This window comes from Sinocyclocheilus anshuiensis, unplaced genomic scaffold (assembly GCF_001515605.1).
Source record: "Sinocyclocheilus anshuiensis isolate Anshui unplaced genomic scaffold, SAMN03320099.WGS_v1.1 scaffold1135, whole genome shotgun sequence".
NCBI lineage: Eukaryota > Metazoa > Chordata > Actinopteri > Cypriniformes > Cyprinidae > Sinocyclocheilus > Sinocyclocheilus anshuiensis.
The window spans coordinates 35,302-51,210 of NW_015546093.1; the positions used below are offsets into that span (position 1 = coordinate 35,302).

Genomic DNA, 15,909 nt, shown 5'->3' on the forward strand with positions numbered 1-15,909 from the left:
GTTCAATTTAATGGCGGTTGACAAGCCAACTTATGGTGTATTACCGCCACCAACTGGACTGGAGTGTGAAGCATTAACATGAAAGAGGGAGAAAGAAAAAAAAACTTTAAATAAATTAAAAAAAGCCGGTAGTATTAATATGAAATTTAAATTCTACTTTATAATCCTGTTATCTTCAGATAACTAAGAATTTCTCTCATAATACTTGTCTGTCCTGAGGCACAACTCAGCTAGAAACACTGCATAGTGTAGTGACGCATTATGATACGTTGTCAAAATAAAGGTCCTAACAAATACCACTCAATGTAGTTGTATTTAGCGAGAAACAAAAAATAGTGTGCAGTAACAGTGAATAATAATAATAATAATAATAATAATAATAATAATAATAATAATAATAATAATAATAATAATAATAATAATAATAATAATAATAATAATAATAATAATAATAATAATAATAATAATAATAATAATAATAATAATAATAATAATAATAATAATAATAATAATAATAATAATAATAATAATAATAATAATAATAATAATAATAATAATAATAATAATAATAATAATGAGATTGACTTTTTTTATTATTAGAATCTTTTATTAGGTTTTGTATAGATGAGAGTGATTGTTGGTGACTTAATTCTACCGGAAGTACACGACAGTCATGTTTTGTAAATAAACTGTTCGACTTTTATATTTATTTGTAGTCTTATGGTATTCGGTCTAGAAATGGTACGATTGTAATTTGTACGTATTTATTTAGGTGCTCGATGAATCTGGTAAAGCATTCATTTAGGAATTATTTGTGGATATAAACCTAAACTAGTCACACCACTCCATTGGTAAGTAATCGTTAAATTAATCTTTTATTTTAGCTGTGTGCAATATAGTGTCCTTTGCCTTTATTTTCACAACTGGAGATCGCCAGTCTCATTATTACGTTGGGTTCGTTTCGGTGTTTATGTTATTTGACCTTATATGAAATAATTCGAAAGTAACGCACACGACTTTTTTTTTTTTTTTTTGCAATCGTTCATTCATCCCATTGATTTAATCTCATAGTTCTTTATCAGGTAGCACCATTTAACCTCCATAATGTGGGATGATGAGATCAGGGGCATGGCATCGGCTCATGCCATTGTTGCTTCCTCCATCTTCATGGCAACTGTGATGCCTGCTGTGTTTGTGGAAAACTTCTCTGTTTATGGGACCCACATGGTTTGGCTGCATTGTGTGGCTGGATCTGTTGCTGTGGTCAACATTGCAGTCTTTTGGCTTCTTGGCATCAGCCCACCAACAAAGAAGAACACACTGAGCTACAAGATAGAGATGGGCAAAATGTTCTGCAATTATACGGAAACATAATTGATGACTTTCATAATTTGTTGAGTTTCCTTTATTTCTCTGACAGCTCAACAGATTGTTCAGATCCTGTCTGTACTTTTTACTGTCATGCCTCTTTTTTCATGCTGTGGTGGTACTATACGGTGCACCTTTGCTCGAGTAAGTACACGGTTGCTTATTTGTTTGTTGAATGTAAAATACCAGTGTATAAGTCATGCATCACATTGTAGGTCTGCTCTGGAAACATTTTCTCTGGCTGTGCTGCTGTCCACACTCACAACATTGAGATGTCTCTGTATCCTGGGTCCTAATGTACAGGCGTGGATCCGGGTTTTCAGCAGAGATGGGTAAGTGCAGGATAAACTCTCTACATGAAGCACTGGAATTATTGCTTGCTCCTTGGAATAGCTTTGGTGAGCAGTTTGTGTGTGATTGTTTCAGATACAGTCCTCAGTGGCTGGGATCCACTAGATGGAGACCTTGTCCAACTTTGACGAATGGGTGCAACAGTTCTCATAGAGTTTCACAGACAGTGGATTGTATGACGAACACCTTATATCTAGAATAAATGAAGCAAAATCCATTTAAAATGGCAGTTGCAATGCTCAGATGTGAGTAACTAGATTTAAGTGTGGCTTAATGCTCTCTCAGATCAAATCTTGTTTTTTTTCTTCACCGTAGGGTGGGGCATGAGCTGCGTCTTGTTTACTGATTGTATATATATCAGCATTTAAATGTTTCAGGCTAACTGAAGTGTTTTGAAACAAGACCACAGAATGTCTGGACTATAATTTAGTGATGTTCCAGAGGTATGATAGCCAGAGCTACTGTGTGTTTATAGAGCTGCAGTATCTCTGCTTAAAGGGTTAGGTCACCCACAAATGAAAATTAGACTGTGTTTTACTTACCCTCGAAGCATCCTAGGTGTATATGACTTTCTTCTTTCAGACGAACCCAGTCTGAGTTATATTAAAAATTGTCCTGGCTATTCCAAGCTCTAGTTTGGAGGATTTCGATATAAACCAAGAGGAGGCTGGCTTTCCTTTGCTAAAGTAAGGAAACTTTGCTTCCTTTGCTCCTATAAACAAACTCGCGAGACTAGCATACCTCAGAGGCGCGCGCGCTGCTCATACGTGCTGCGTCATCCGCCGGAACTGCTTCAGTGTATGACAGTCAGCAGAAGTGAGAGAAAAGTGTTTATTATGTTTGAACACACATGGATTCACATGGAAACACATGGATTCGCTACAGGGGGCCTTTATTCATCCCCCGGAGCCATCTGCGGCACATTTTATTATGAATGCGCGAGCTTTATTTGACGACTTGTGGACTGTTCAACTGCAACACCCGCTGACTGCAATGATAGAGCTTGGAATAGCCAGGACAATTTTTAATATAACTCCGACTGGCTTAATCTGAAAGAACAAAGAAGAAAGTCATATACACCTAGGATGCCTTGAGGGTAAGTAAAACACAAGCTAGTTTTCATTTTTGGGTGAATAACCCTTTAAGCACTGCAGTAAATTTGTCTCTCTGATGTAAATACGCAGTTGTGCATGGTCTGTTTTCATCGAACATTCATAGTCCTCTTGTATCTTACATCATTGCACTGTATACATCCTCATATTTAATAACCTACATACAGCATTTTTTTATAATAATAATAATTATATATACTGTATATATGTATATGTGTGTGTGTGTGTGTGTGTGTGTGTGTGTATATATATATATATATATGTATGTATGTATGTTTATATATACTCTACTGTTCAAACGTTTGGGATTGGTAAGATTTTCATGTTTTTGAAAGAATTATTTTATGCTCCTCAAAGCTGCATTTATTTGATCAAAAATACAAATATTATATTATAAATATTATTACAATTTAAAATAACTGTTTTCTATTTGAATATATTTTAAAATGTAATTTATTTCTGTAATGGAAAAGCTGAATTTTCAGCATGATTACTCCAGTCTTCAGTGTCACATGATCCTTCAGAAATTATTCTAACATGCTGATTTGGTGCTCCGAAACATTTCTTATTATTATCGGTGTTAAAAACAGTTGTGCCGCTTAATATTTTTGTGGAAACCATGATACTTTTTTCAAGATACTTTGATGAATAGAAAATTTAAAAGAATAGCATTTATTTATTTATTTGTAATAATAAATTCTTTACTGTCACTTTTGGTAAATTTAATGCATCCTCGCTGAATAAAAGTATATTCTTAAAAAAAAATCTTACTGACCTCAAACTTTTGAACAGTAGTGTATGTTTATATGAAAACTGCTTCTTTTGGTATGGTTCCTTGAGTGATGTCTGTATTTTATTCAGGTTCGTTTGTTATTAGCAATATTATGATGTTAAGCATGTGCCATTTCCAGGGCGATGTCAGTGTGGGACACCTCTCTTCAGATTACCACTGGCTGTAGTGTGATTGGGGCCTGGCTGGGAGCTCTCCCTATTCCTCTCGACTGGGACAGACCCTGGCAGGTTAGTGTGATGAGACTAATGCAGTATTGCAATGCCAACTGGTCTCAGAAATTCCAGTCATTTGAAAAGGAATGTCAATTAATGCAGATGCTTCTGGGTTATTGAGAAGTGGCGCTCAACTGGGTTATGCAGGTTTGAGTCACATCCCAGTGCATTTCTTCTGTCTTCCCCCCCCCCCTATGATTTCCTGAAAACTCTCCATCATATCTGTTTGATAAACCAAAAGCCCCTCAAAACTTTGTTGCTTAATGAGAGCATTGTTAAGTTACATACATTTGCTCAGTGTAGAGAGAAGATTTCTGCTGTGGCAGCAGATTTTCAGAAGAGGGTTCCTTGTTTCAAAGCTCTTGCTCGCATGCTGCAGCAAACCTCAGAAAGGAGGAAGATGCCAGAGAAATGTTTTTGCTCTGTATACACTACTGTTCAAAAATTTGGGGTCAGTAATAATTTTTTTGTTGAAATGAATGCTTTTATTCAGCAAGGATGTGTTCAATTGATAGTTCTTTTTAACTTTATTCATCAAATAATCCTGAAAAAAAGTATCACAGGTTCCAAAAAAATATTAAGCAGCACAACTGTTTCCAACATTGATAATAAATCAGCATATTGGAATGATTTCTGAAGGATCATGTGACACTGAAGACTGGAGTAATGGCTGATGAAAATTAAGCTTTGCATCACAGAAATAATAGTGCTGTCAAACGATTAATCACATCCAAAATAAGTTTTTGTTTACATAATATGTGTGTAGCGTGTACTACTGTGTTTATTTATTATTTATATTTAAATACACACACATACAGTATATATTTTGAAAACATGTATATACATTTATATATTTATATTATTCTATTTTATATTATATATAAATATATTTAATATAAACATAGCATATTTTTCTGAAATATATACATGCATGTGCTTGTATTTACATATACATAATAAATATACACAGTACACACACATATATTATGTAAACAAAAACTTTTAATTTGGATGCGATTAATCGTTTGACAGCACTAATTTTAAAGTATATTAAATGGTAATAATATTTTACAATATTACTATTTTTTATTTTTTTGGTCAAATAAATGCAGCCATGATGAACAAATTAGATTTCTTTAAAAAAAACATTACAAATCTTACTGAGCCCAAACTTTTGAACAGCAGTGTAAATATTTTGGTTTTGTTACACTTTTAGTTTTTTGTTCATGCTTTCAGTTTATAACATTTTCTATATATTTATTTATAGCTTCTTAAAGGGATAGTTTAACAAAAATAAAATTAATTCACTCATTGTCATTGAAAAACCTAATTTTTCTCCTGCAGAAAACAAAATGAGATATTTTGATGTCCATAAAATAAAAGCCAATGTGGTCCAATGTTGCTTTGGACCCCCCTGATTGTCATTGTATGGGTAAAACAACTAAAATAACATCTTTTTACTTCTTTCATATCACAAGATTTAAGCTTTTTAAAATGTTTTTGGAAAAGTTCTCTTATTCTCACTAAGGCTGCATTTATTTGATAAAAAATACAGTAAAAACAGTAATGTTGTGAAATATATTCTATTGTAATATATTTTGAAATATAATTTATTTCTGTGATGGCAAAGCTGAATTTTCAGCAGCCATTACTCCAGTCTTCAGTGTCACATGATCCTTCAGAACTATTTTATATGCTGATTTGATGCTCAAGAAACATTTATTATTAGTATCAATGTTATAAACATATTTTGCTGCTTAATATTTTTGTGAAAATCGTGATATACCACCAAAAAATTTATACTTTTATTCAGCTAGAACGCATTAAATTGATCAAAAGTAAACGGTAAAGACATTTTTAATTTTACAAAAGATTTCCATTTCAAATTAATGCTGTTCATTGAACGTTTTGTTCATCAGAATCCTGAAAACAATCTTGGTTTCCACAAAAAAATTAAGCAGCAAAAATTGTTTTCAACATTGATAATAATAAAAAACATTATTAATAATTGAGCACCAATAATAACTGATAATATCCGAGCACCAAATCTAAGCATATTAGAATAACTCCAAGGATCATGTGACACTGGAGCTTGGAATAATAGCTGGAGGAAATTCAGCTTTGCCTTCACAGGAAAAAATATATTTTAAAATATATTAAAATATAAAACTGATGAGAATAAGAGACTTCTTTCCAAAACATTAAAAAACTAGGGTTCATTTTCAAATAAAAAAACAAATTATGTGTAGTTAACACTACTGAGAACCCTTTTAGACAATATACACATCCTCTCAACCAGTAAATCGTGCAGGATAGCCATAGACAGATTTTGTTGGGAATGAACCAATCTTCATGAAAAATGTAATGTTCTCAAAGCATGGAAGGACTGCACTGGTACTTCAATTATTCATGTGTTGTACAGAGACATTGATCAGAGGCCAGTGTTTGCCCTCGTTTTGCCCTCAAAATGTCACACTGAAGTCTCCCATGTGTGCTTTCTGACACGCTCTCTACACACAGATGTCTAGACGAGAGCAGAGAGATGAGACGGACTCATTGTGGGAGTGAGGCTGCCGTACAGTGATTCCTCAACACATGATGATGGGAGTGTGAACTGATGGGAAACTCTGGGGTGGTTCAATCCAGATGCTTTTCTTTAGAGAAATGAAGAGTGGTGTGACTCACACTCCTTCTCATTGCCATGACACTCTTGTAATATTGCAGGCCATTTTATGGTCTTGAGATAACTGAATAATCAATTTTGCTGACATTTTTTTTTTCATTCCAAGACACAAATCTTCAGTCATTTAGAGATCAAGTATGAAGGGAGGAAATCTCATTTTCTGTATAAAAGAAGACAAGAGGATGGATAGCGCTTATTAAATATTTTGTTACTATATATACACACACATCATTCAAAAGTTTGGGGTCAGTCATTTTTTTAAGAAATTATTATTTTATTCAGAAAGGATGAATTGCATCAAATCTGACAACTACATTATATTTCAAATAAATGCTGTTATTTTGAACTTTCTGTACAGTTCACAAAAAAAAACATTTATTTTCCCCAAAAAAAAAAAAGGCAGCTCAGCTGTTTTCAACATTACTAATAAAAAAATGTTGCACTAAATCAGAATATTAGAATGATTTCTGAAGACACTGAAGACTGTAGTAATGACTGCTGAAAATTCAGCTTTGCATCACAGGAATGAAGTACATTTAAAAATTTAAATGAGAATTATTGCAATAATATTACATAATACTAGTGTTTTTACCGTATTTTTGATCATATAAAAATGCAGACTTTGAGCAAAAGAGATTTCTTTCAAAACATTCTTACAGACCCCAAACTTTTGAACGGTAGCTTATCATTTTTGTGTCACTTAGTATAATTATTTTTCTTCAAGTTAATATAACAGAAAAATAATTGCATATTTTAAAATGTTTTATGTGCAAGAGTGAAATAAGGCATTCAAATCTATACGAGGAAGCAACAAGACTAAAAAAAAAAAAAAAGACAAAATATTAGAAAAACCTGTTTTATAGTCCGTAAATATTTTGAGGCAAGTCATTAAATTTACATTTTGTTTATCCACTGCGCATTGAGCATCAACAGCAATTTCATATTTAATTATGTTCTCTCATAAAACCATTGTGCCTTTTGATTTTTAAATTTGCATTCCATATATCTACTATTTATAAAGGCTTTTTTTGTTGCTCACAATGTGCTGGAAGCTTTTAAGACCACTCAGACCACTCCACATATTTGCATGGACTGCAAGAAATTAATTTAGAAAAAAGAAAAAAAAAATCAAATAACATTTGAAATCACCTTGATCATATGAAGCAAAAATTCACAATGCAAAGCAGTCGGCACGCACCTGAGAGGCAAGGCCACCAATACATAACACTCAACTCAACGTTAAAAAAAGAAAGAGGAAGAAAGCAGTCTCGAATACAAAATTTGGTTGGTAAAACACCACAGTGATTCTGTAGAATTTGCAGTCAGTCACTTGTGCTCCTGCAAAATGACAGTTTTGATCTTCATTTTGTGGCTCCTCTGTCCAGATTTGGCCCATTTCCTGTACCCTTGGGGCAACTACTGGGTTTCTGACTGGCCTCCTCGCTGCTCCTGTCTGGATCCACTGGCATCGCAAACAGCTCACCTACAAGCTCAAGTGAGGAAAAGGACACAATCACAGGCCACCAGGAACTGAGAGAGAAAGAGATCCAGGCTGTGGTCAAAAGACGACTGTCTGTCCCAGCACCTGCTCCAAATCCAAGAAATGATGCTTGACTCTGAGGTCACATTTACAACAATAAAAAAATCTGTTGTTTCTGTTTTTGTTGTTTTGTAGAATAGAGATTTAATTTGTCGTATGCTCTTAATGGCAGTATTTATTTGATCATTCCTCTCTTTTTCTAACTTGTGACATTTTGTAAAAAGCAACTGTTTTGCAACCCAAACTGAGATGCTGAGTTTCACTTTTTGAAGTTAAAAAAGTCCTACTTCTGTAAATGACCCATGGGTTTGGTTGTGCTGTTTAGGCTTGCCTGGGTTTCGTCTCTCAAACGAACTCATGCTTGATGAGCCAGACACAGAAATACGGTTTGATTGTTCTTAGTCATTAGAAAGGGTGTCTCAGACATCTGTTCTGTGTGCTTGCATGTTCAATAAATCATTTTGTCCGTTTTCTTTGTATTCCATCTCAATGTTTAGTGTTCCTTTGTCATTTCTTCCTGAACAATGTGTCTTTTTGTCAGTTCTTCTTGTCATTCGCCCATAACTTGGACTTTTCATATTTCAGTCGTAGGTGACTGGGCCCATTGGTTCACCATGTTTTAGTTCAGAAGTCAGATTGAAATCTGGTTGGTTGTCAGTTCTTGCTTTCTTTCACTGGTGCCCCTGAGCTGGTGTATCATGTGATGAGGCAGCAGTTGATGCAGCGTGGGCCCAGTCTTCGCTTGAGCGCACCTTTCTTAGGAGCCAGAATGGCTATAATGGCCTCATCGAACACAGTCTTCAGGCCTTTCTGTGTCAGTGCTGAGCATTCAACATAACAGCAGGCACCAATCTGGAAAGTCACAGAAATGAGACAACTTTTTAGGTCAAACCAGTAAGTCATGACAATCTTTTCGCTTTCCTTTTGACCCATGTCTGAGTTTTTTCGCAGAACAAAGTTTCAGTTTTATTTTGTACTTGAGAAAAAGGAAGTATCCATTTTCCTCACCTCCTTGGCTAGCTTTTGGCCCTGTTCTGTCACAATGGGCTTTTCCTTCACATCGTTCAGCTTGGCAATAGTCTTGGGGTCGTCCCGCAGGTCAATCTACAGCCAAAAATGGAAACGGAGACAAATTCACAGTTAAGCAAGCTCAACGTGAGGGGTTAACTGTATGAGCACATGTGCTCTCTGCATTTCTATTGAGGATGACGGATGAGATTCCATACGATGAGGTTTGTTTTTAGAGCAGAAGGCAAGAGGAAATTCAACCAAAGACCCGAAGGTGGCATGCGTCTGCAGACTCCCCTTTCACCTAAAAAGTACCACTGCAGTTGCTAGGAGGGTCTCCATCTTCCGTTTCCAATTAAAATTCCACTTCATCTAAGTTTGAGTTTTTGCCAGCTGCTCTCCATACATCCACTGAGGTATTACCAAACCACTACACAGAGCAGTACTTCCTTCACATCATCCAATTAGGCGTGTGGAGCACAAATTGAAAAGGTTTCCTTTAAAGGTGACATATTATGCCCCTTTTTACAATATGTAATATAAGTCTCTGGTGTCCACAGAATGTGTCTGAAGTTTCAGCTCAAAATACTCCACAGATCATTTATTATATCATTTTGAAAATTCCTATTTTGAGTGGAAGCAGAAACAAGCTGTTTTTCGGGCCTGTGTCTTTAAATGCAAATGAGCTGCTGCTCCCCGCCCCCTTTTCCAGAATAGAGCTGCGCCTTTACAGCTCGTATCTGCTAAAAACATCTGTTTTGGTTCTGATTATCATGTTTATCGCACTGAAATCATGCGTTTTAAACCATATGAGTTTAAACTTAAGATATCAGGTTTTCTGAGCACACACATCCGAAGCACAAGGACAGAAAGCTGATGTCACAGCATGTGAGTACTAAACTAAGTTCTCATTCACACACAAGTTTACGTTAAAAACACACGAGTTACAAAAACAGTCGGTTATGTCTGTGAAGGTAAACAGCTGGGAAATAAATCGCTTGTTTATTTTAGATCTGTGTGCAATATACAGTAGCCTAAATAAGTCAATAAATCCACTGCTCTCGTCTCCTCTGAGGCTGGGAATGTAAATAGTGTTCTGTGCTAGTCTGTGCGGCCAAAGACAGAACAGTTGGCATGTTTTGCTCAAACTTTCGCCATGGCATTAGAACTGGTATCTGGAATGTTTCTGTTGCAATTTTCTGCACTGTTTCACATTCAGTTACAAAAAGTGTACAGTATATAGAATATTATTGCCATATGTAGCAGCAGGTGTGCGTACCTGAGTACCAATGAGCAAGTAAGGGACGTTGGGTGCATACTCCTGCAGCTCAGGGACCCACTCCTCTCTCACATTCTGGAAGCTGGCTGGATTCACCACAGAGAAGCAAATGAGAAAGACATCTGTCATGGGGTAGGACAGGGGTCGCAGGCGATCATAGTCCTCCTGTCAGAGCAGAGGACACTGGGTAAAAACAAGTACTGAGCCTTTTTTACTGCTCATCAGGTCAACAATGGTCAAAAACGCATCAGGAATGCACTCAAAAGTTGTTATCAGAAGCATTTACTTTAGTAAACTACCCTAATATGAGTCTGCTTCAAATAGAAAGTGTAATTTCCTTCTCTACAAATCGTAACTAATAGCATCCACTACTGTATTGAATCACTGTCCACAAATGCTCTGTAATGGAACATTATCAACAATCACTTGAGCAGCAACCAGAAATTACGCTGACCCCAATGATTGAGCAGAGATTAATATGATTTAGATTATGGCACGTGACCCATAAATACATATTTTATTCAATAGCGTTTCCTCCATCTCCCCATTCGTACTCGAAAGCAGCACGGAGGCAGAGACATGTCCTCTGGAAACCAGAAATCCCAGACGCTACAACAGATAAGCCAGGATTTACAGGGGACATGTGACTGATATTTTTGGGAACTTGTTTTTTTCCCAACGTGCGTGTCTGTGTGTCTCCACAGGCAGTGTGTGTGTTGGTATGCAATCATCCATGGTTATTCTTTCTAATGAGAGTGTGTCTAAACTATAACAGCATGTGCCTCTGGCCATGCATTGCAGCATAAACATTTCATTTGTGACAGGGAATCATCCTGGGCTTCCAGAAATTAAACCTCAGAAATGTGGAGCCAGAGTTTCTAAGCTTCAGAGTTTAATTTACCATGACGTCTCTCATCTTGGAGCATCTTTGCATCTGAACCGCAAGGGACGTTACTAACAACTGCTGACTGAAGACTGTGAGTGAAAAAGTACTTCTGCCAGTTTCCATAACTTGGAGCTCTTCAGGATTTCTAAAGCCTTGAGGTGCGGTCAGATTAAAACATCCAAAAAAAAAAAAAACGTCCATTGTCTATTGTCATCAGCACAAAGATGTAGCACAGCCCACAAAGAAGTCACTTTCAAACCAAGCAGCTTTCTCTTGGTCAATATGGTGAATTTGAGTGACCAACTTAAACACGAGTGGAAATCTGTGTGGAGAACTGTTTTGCCCTCATGCAAAACCCCAAAATGCAAGGATTCCTATTGGAATGACTTGATTTTGCTCGTGAAACTGTGTTAAATGTGACCTCACCTTTAAGACTTCAATAAACTTACAGCAAAGTTGTAAGAAATATCTGAGCAGTAGTATACTGTTAGTGAACATCATGGTTATTTGTGTAGCACTTTATACAACTGACTGCTTTAAAACAAGCAGCTTTACGGTATTAAAGTGACCCTATTTATGCTATTTTGAATATTGCCTTTCATGCAGTGTGTAATGTAGTTGCAATGTGAATGTAAACGATCTGCAAAGTTGTAAAGCCGAAAGTGCACGATAAATAAAGTTGTCTCCCAAAAAAAAGAATCGATTCTGAACAGCCAAACGAGTCATCAGTAATTTAAATCCCACTTCCGTGAAGCGTAAGATATTTGCATAATTCCCGCCTTTGTTCTAATGTTGGCCGGCTGTGAACAACTTGATCTGCCCCCAAACACTGTAGCTTGTTCGTGTGGTTAACATCACATCGAGAAGATGCTGTTTCCTACGCTGTGAAAGTAAATTAGTTTTATTTTCACTTCCGAAAGATGAGGCTGCAAAGAATCAGTGGTTAAAATAATTTTTTCCAATATACATCAGTACAACCCCAATCTTTTTTGTATTCCCATCATTTTACTAACAACTGCTTCTCTAATCTCGGGAAGTTCAACGAGGGATTCACAAAACGCTTGCTCTTGAAAGATGGCTCCGTACCCAGTTTATTTGGACCAGCTGCTCCACTAAATCACAACCTGTAAGTATAAATAATGGATGTTTATATTTTCTATTGAGCGTTCAAAATCGTTTCTGATACATGCTGTACGCAGTAAACCAATCACAACAGACTGGGCCATCTGACCAATTAGAGCAGAGTAGGCTCACGGAAAGGAGGGGCTTAGAGATACTGAATCTTAGAACTGCTTCGAATAAATCATTTGAGAATGGTTGGAAAATAAAAAAGTAGGTGATATTAATATATCAATATAATATTTTAAATATTAATATAATATTTTGAGAACACAAAAGCATTTTTTGACCTTGCATGCATGTAACCCTATTGTAGGAGACTCCCAAAACAATATTAGGAACCTTAAAAATGGCATAATAGGGGCACTTTAAACATTGTGTCAGTGTCACTTTGGATTAGAATTACAACCTTAATTTCTATTATACCATGGTCTGTCTGAATACTCGATTCTGACTGGCTGGAAGGTGTGCATTAAAACAGTTTAGGGCACAGGGAGTTCCAAGGCAGTTTAATCACTGTTCTACATTAATGCACTGCTTTCACTGACGCACACACATCACTCGCTCACAGAGATTGGAGATCGCACTGCGCACACACAGAAACATTCAGGAGCACAGTAACTTATCAACACTGTCCTGTGATTTTTATGAATTAAATAGCTTTGATACTGAATTGCTACATTATATTTCTCAGCAACGAGGAGGTAAAAACGCTGTTTTTGAAGTAACTAAACTCACAGCTTCATTGTATGTAGAGAGAGATGCACAGACACCGGTAATTCAGACACACAACTTTGACCCCCCCCCTCGATAATTCAAATAAATGCTATAATTCATTTATTCCAATAAATGTGATCTTACCGCACTACTTCATCTTTGTGTCTGATTTAAAGTGGCCAGAATGCTAGCATTAACGATCTGTAACTGACGAAAATAATCGTCATTTTGACCCTTCCAGTCAAATATTGCACTGCTGACAACATTAACAGCTTTAAGTTGTCAATGCTGGCAAATGATCATGGTATAAGCAGGATAATCCAGGGCTAGCTGTGCATTAAACAAATTTAATGCACTCCGTGGAGGAGTTGTTTAATTTGTGTAATGCACAGCTAACCTTGGATTATCCCTTACCTATAAAGCAGCTCTCCAGTGTGTTCATGTTTCTACTCATGACTGACCTTGACAGATTGAACAGAAGAAATAAACTGGAGAAGATTTCCATGTCAAAGAAGGCGGAGTCAACGAGCACACCAACCTATTACGTCATCACTATGGAGCAATGGAAGTTCGAAGGTGTTAACAGCTGGAGAGAACTTTTCTGGAGAGTTTACTTTGACAAGCCATTTTGAATTTCTGAAACAAACTCCAAACAAATTTTGTTTTGGCCTAATTTTGTTTGAAAAGATGCCACACCAGTTTGTTCTTCAAATTAGCTTGAAGTATATCAGGGCCTTTAGGGTGGGTCATAGGACAGTTTAGGAATGCTCGCTTTGAGCAACGTTAAGTACACACACACTCAGTACACACAAAACAGCCAGACAGTCGCTCATCCATCAAGAAGATTTGATTTTACTTGCAACTGCCAATGTTTCAAGGTCAAATGTGGCGTTCTGTGGCTCAGATATGAACCTGTGATATATAACCTTAAGAATTACAGCCCAAAAAAGGTTTGCTTCTGCTGGCGGGAGACAGTCCTGTCCCTGCCACATGACAAATCAAGATTTGTTGCAACATAACCTGACAAAACAAAGTTGAGCAGGTGCATCTGGTGTAAGTGAGAGTGTTGTGTGAGTGTGTGTTGGGCCTGTGGGGTGGCTGCGTTATAAATACACTCGCTGCCCATCCTCTGGTCTGTTCAAACATTCTACAGGGGGTAGGGTGGGAGGGATGGTATTATTTACAGCTGTCCTTTGCCAAAACTGAATGTAGAATAAGCCAACACATCATCCACCCACGTCTCCTGCATATCTCCTGCTACCTCCAGAGAACACACAATCAACAAGTTTATGTCCGTGTTGGGGAGTCGCTAATGAAATGTAGTGATGCTACTAACTTAAAGGTGAAATGTGTAATTTTCAAGCCACTAGCAGCACCTATCAGAATTACAATCTTTTTGTGAAAAAGGCACAATCTGGTTGAAGATGACATTGGATCAAAGAGCACACAATAAAAATACAATAAATGTATTTTATAACCCTAACCACATTTTATATATTAATATACATAATTATTATATGAAAAAATAATACACCTAAATGTATTAATAATTGCTTCAACGATCATGAAGACTAGAATAATGGCTGCTGAAAAATCAGCTTTGCCATCACAGGAATAACTTTTTAAAACATTACATTTTAAAATGTAATAAAATAGAAAATTACCATTTTAAATTGTAATAATATTTTGCAATATTACTATAAGTTTTACAATATTACAAATAAATGCAACCTTGTCAAACGCAAGGTGTATATATATATATATATATATATAGACAATATACACAAAAGCTTGTATTGCAATTTTTAATATATATAATTTCTATATATGTATAGAAATGTATCTAAGGTACATGTGTACATATATTTATGTTGAAAATTATAATTAAAAGGTAGTTTGACTGTAGTAGAATTTCATTGAAACTGCAGCTTGTCACGCTGCAAGCTTTCCATAATTATAAGTAATTTCCACAACATTGGTTTCTATTGCAGCATAAAAAGTCAACAGAGCTGAAACAGGCTGCTTTTACTGGCTTGTAATGAAGTTAAAATACATTTTGATTGTGGTCTGTGAAAACCAGTTGATTAAATAGGTTTTTATATTAGTGCTTCATTCCCTTGAAAACGCCCTGCGACAGCTTATCACGATCCAGAGCCTGTTAATAATGAAATATGTGACAATTCTGTGGAAACCGTGTGTGTGTGTGTGTGTACTGTATACCTGTGTGTGTGTGAGCGCCCTGCTCTTTTGAGAGCTGAGGGAAATGGATTGAAAAAAAGCGAGACAGCAGTCTAATGCAATGAACCTGGAAACACCCTTCTCTGCTGCCTGCTGCCGTCATTACCATATAGCTCTGCCTCCAGCTGATACCACTGACAACAGACAGCCTCTGAATGCACACATTTCTCCTGGAGTATGAACACACTGACAATACAGTCAATTGTACACAGTCTCTGCTCCACACATAGTACTGTATAAGACAACTCCTGCCTCTGTCCTTCTCCTCCTTTTTGTTTCGTACAAAAGCAAATATCTGATATGGGATGGAGGAGGACTATCAGACATTTGTTATCTGTACTGCTATGCCTAGTCACTGTTCTTTACTTGCTACAGACATCAGAATTATGTGTTCCTGCATTCTTCCTAACACACAAACAACAAACACACACAATCAGTTTAAAATACATTTGTGTGTTGGAGTCGCAGCTCAGAGGTTAGCATAGATGACATGTTTGAATTCATTTAAAATAATTTCAAGATCCCATACCTCTCCTCCCATCACTTCCTGTTCTCAATTCACACTCCTTCAGTTAAAAATAAATAGTATTTTATACTAATATA

At 36.3% G+C, this 15,909-nt stretch overlaps 2 protein-coding genes across 6 annotated transcripts in view; one reads left to right on the forward strand and one right to left on the reverse strand.

Annotated features, from left to right (window-relative positions):
* The window catches only part of LOC107700117 (phosphatidylinositol-glycan biosynthesis class F protein-like), an 8,627-nt gene extending 454 nt beyond the window's left edge, over positions 1-8,173 (forward strand). Inside the window, exons 1-6 of one of the 5 annotated variants that reach the window (XM_016501650.1) lie at positions 651-851; positions 1,072-1,332; positions 1,421-1,512; positions 1,584-1,700; positions 3,743-3,851; positions 7,905-8,173. In XM_016501650.1, the coding sequence (XP_016357136.1) occupies positions 1,105-1,332; positions 1,421-1,512; positions 1,584-1,700; positions 3,743-3,851; positions 7,905-8,018 (660 nt within the window). In that variant the 5' untranslated portion in view covers positions 651-851; positions 1,072-1,104 and the 3' untranslated portion in view covers positions 8,019-8,173. Of the gene's footprint in view, positions 1-650; positions 852-1,071; positions 1,333-1,420; positions 1,513-1,583; positions 1,701-3,742; positions 3,852-6,356; positions 6,770-7,904 lie in introns of those variants that run through there. The other 4 variants (XM_016501649.1, XM_016501653.1, XM_016501652.1 and 1 more) reach the window with 4 other exon arrangements.
* Positions 8,174-8,376: 203 nt separating this feature from the next.
* Positions 8,377-15,909, reverse strand: part of LOC107700118 (rho-related GTP-binding protein RhoQ) — a 19,889-nt gene continuing 12,356 nt past the window's right edge. The window contains exons 3-5 of the mRNA XM_016501654.1: positions 10,347-10,511; positions 9,068-9,163; positions 8,377-8,911 (exon numbers count right to left, since the gene is read on the reverse strand). Coding sequence (XP_016357140.1) covers positions 8,756-8,911; positions 9,068-9,163; positions 10,347-10,511 — 417 coding nt within the window. The 3' untranslated portion in view covers positions 8,377-8,755. The remainder of the gene's footprint in view (positions 8,912-9,067; positions 9,164-10,346; positions 10,512-15,909) is intronic.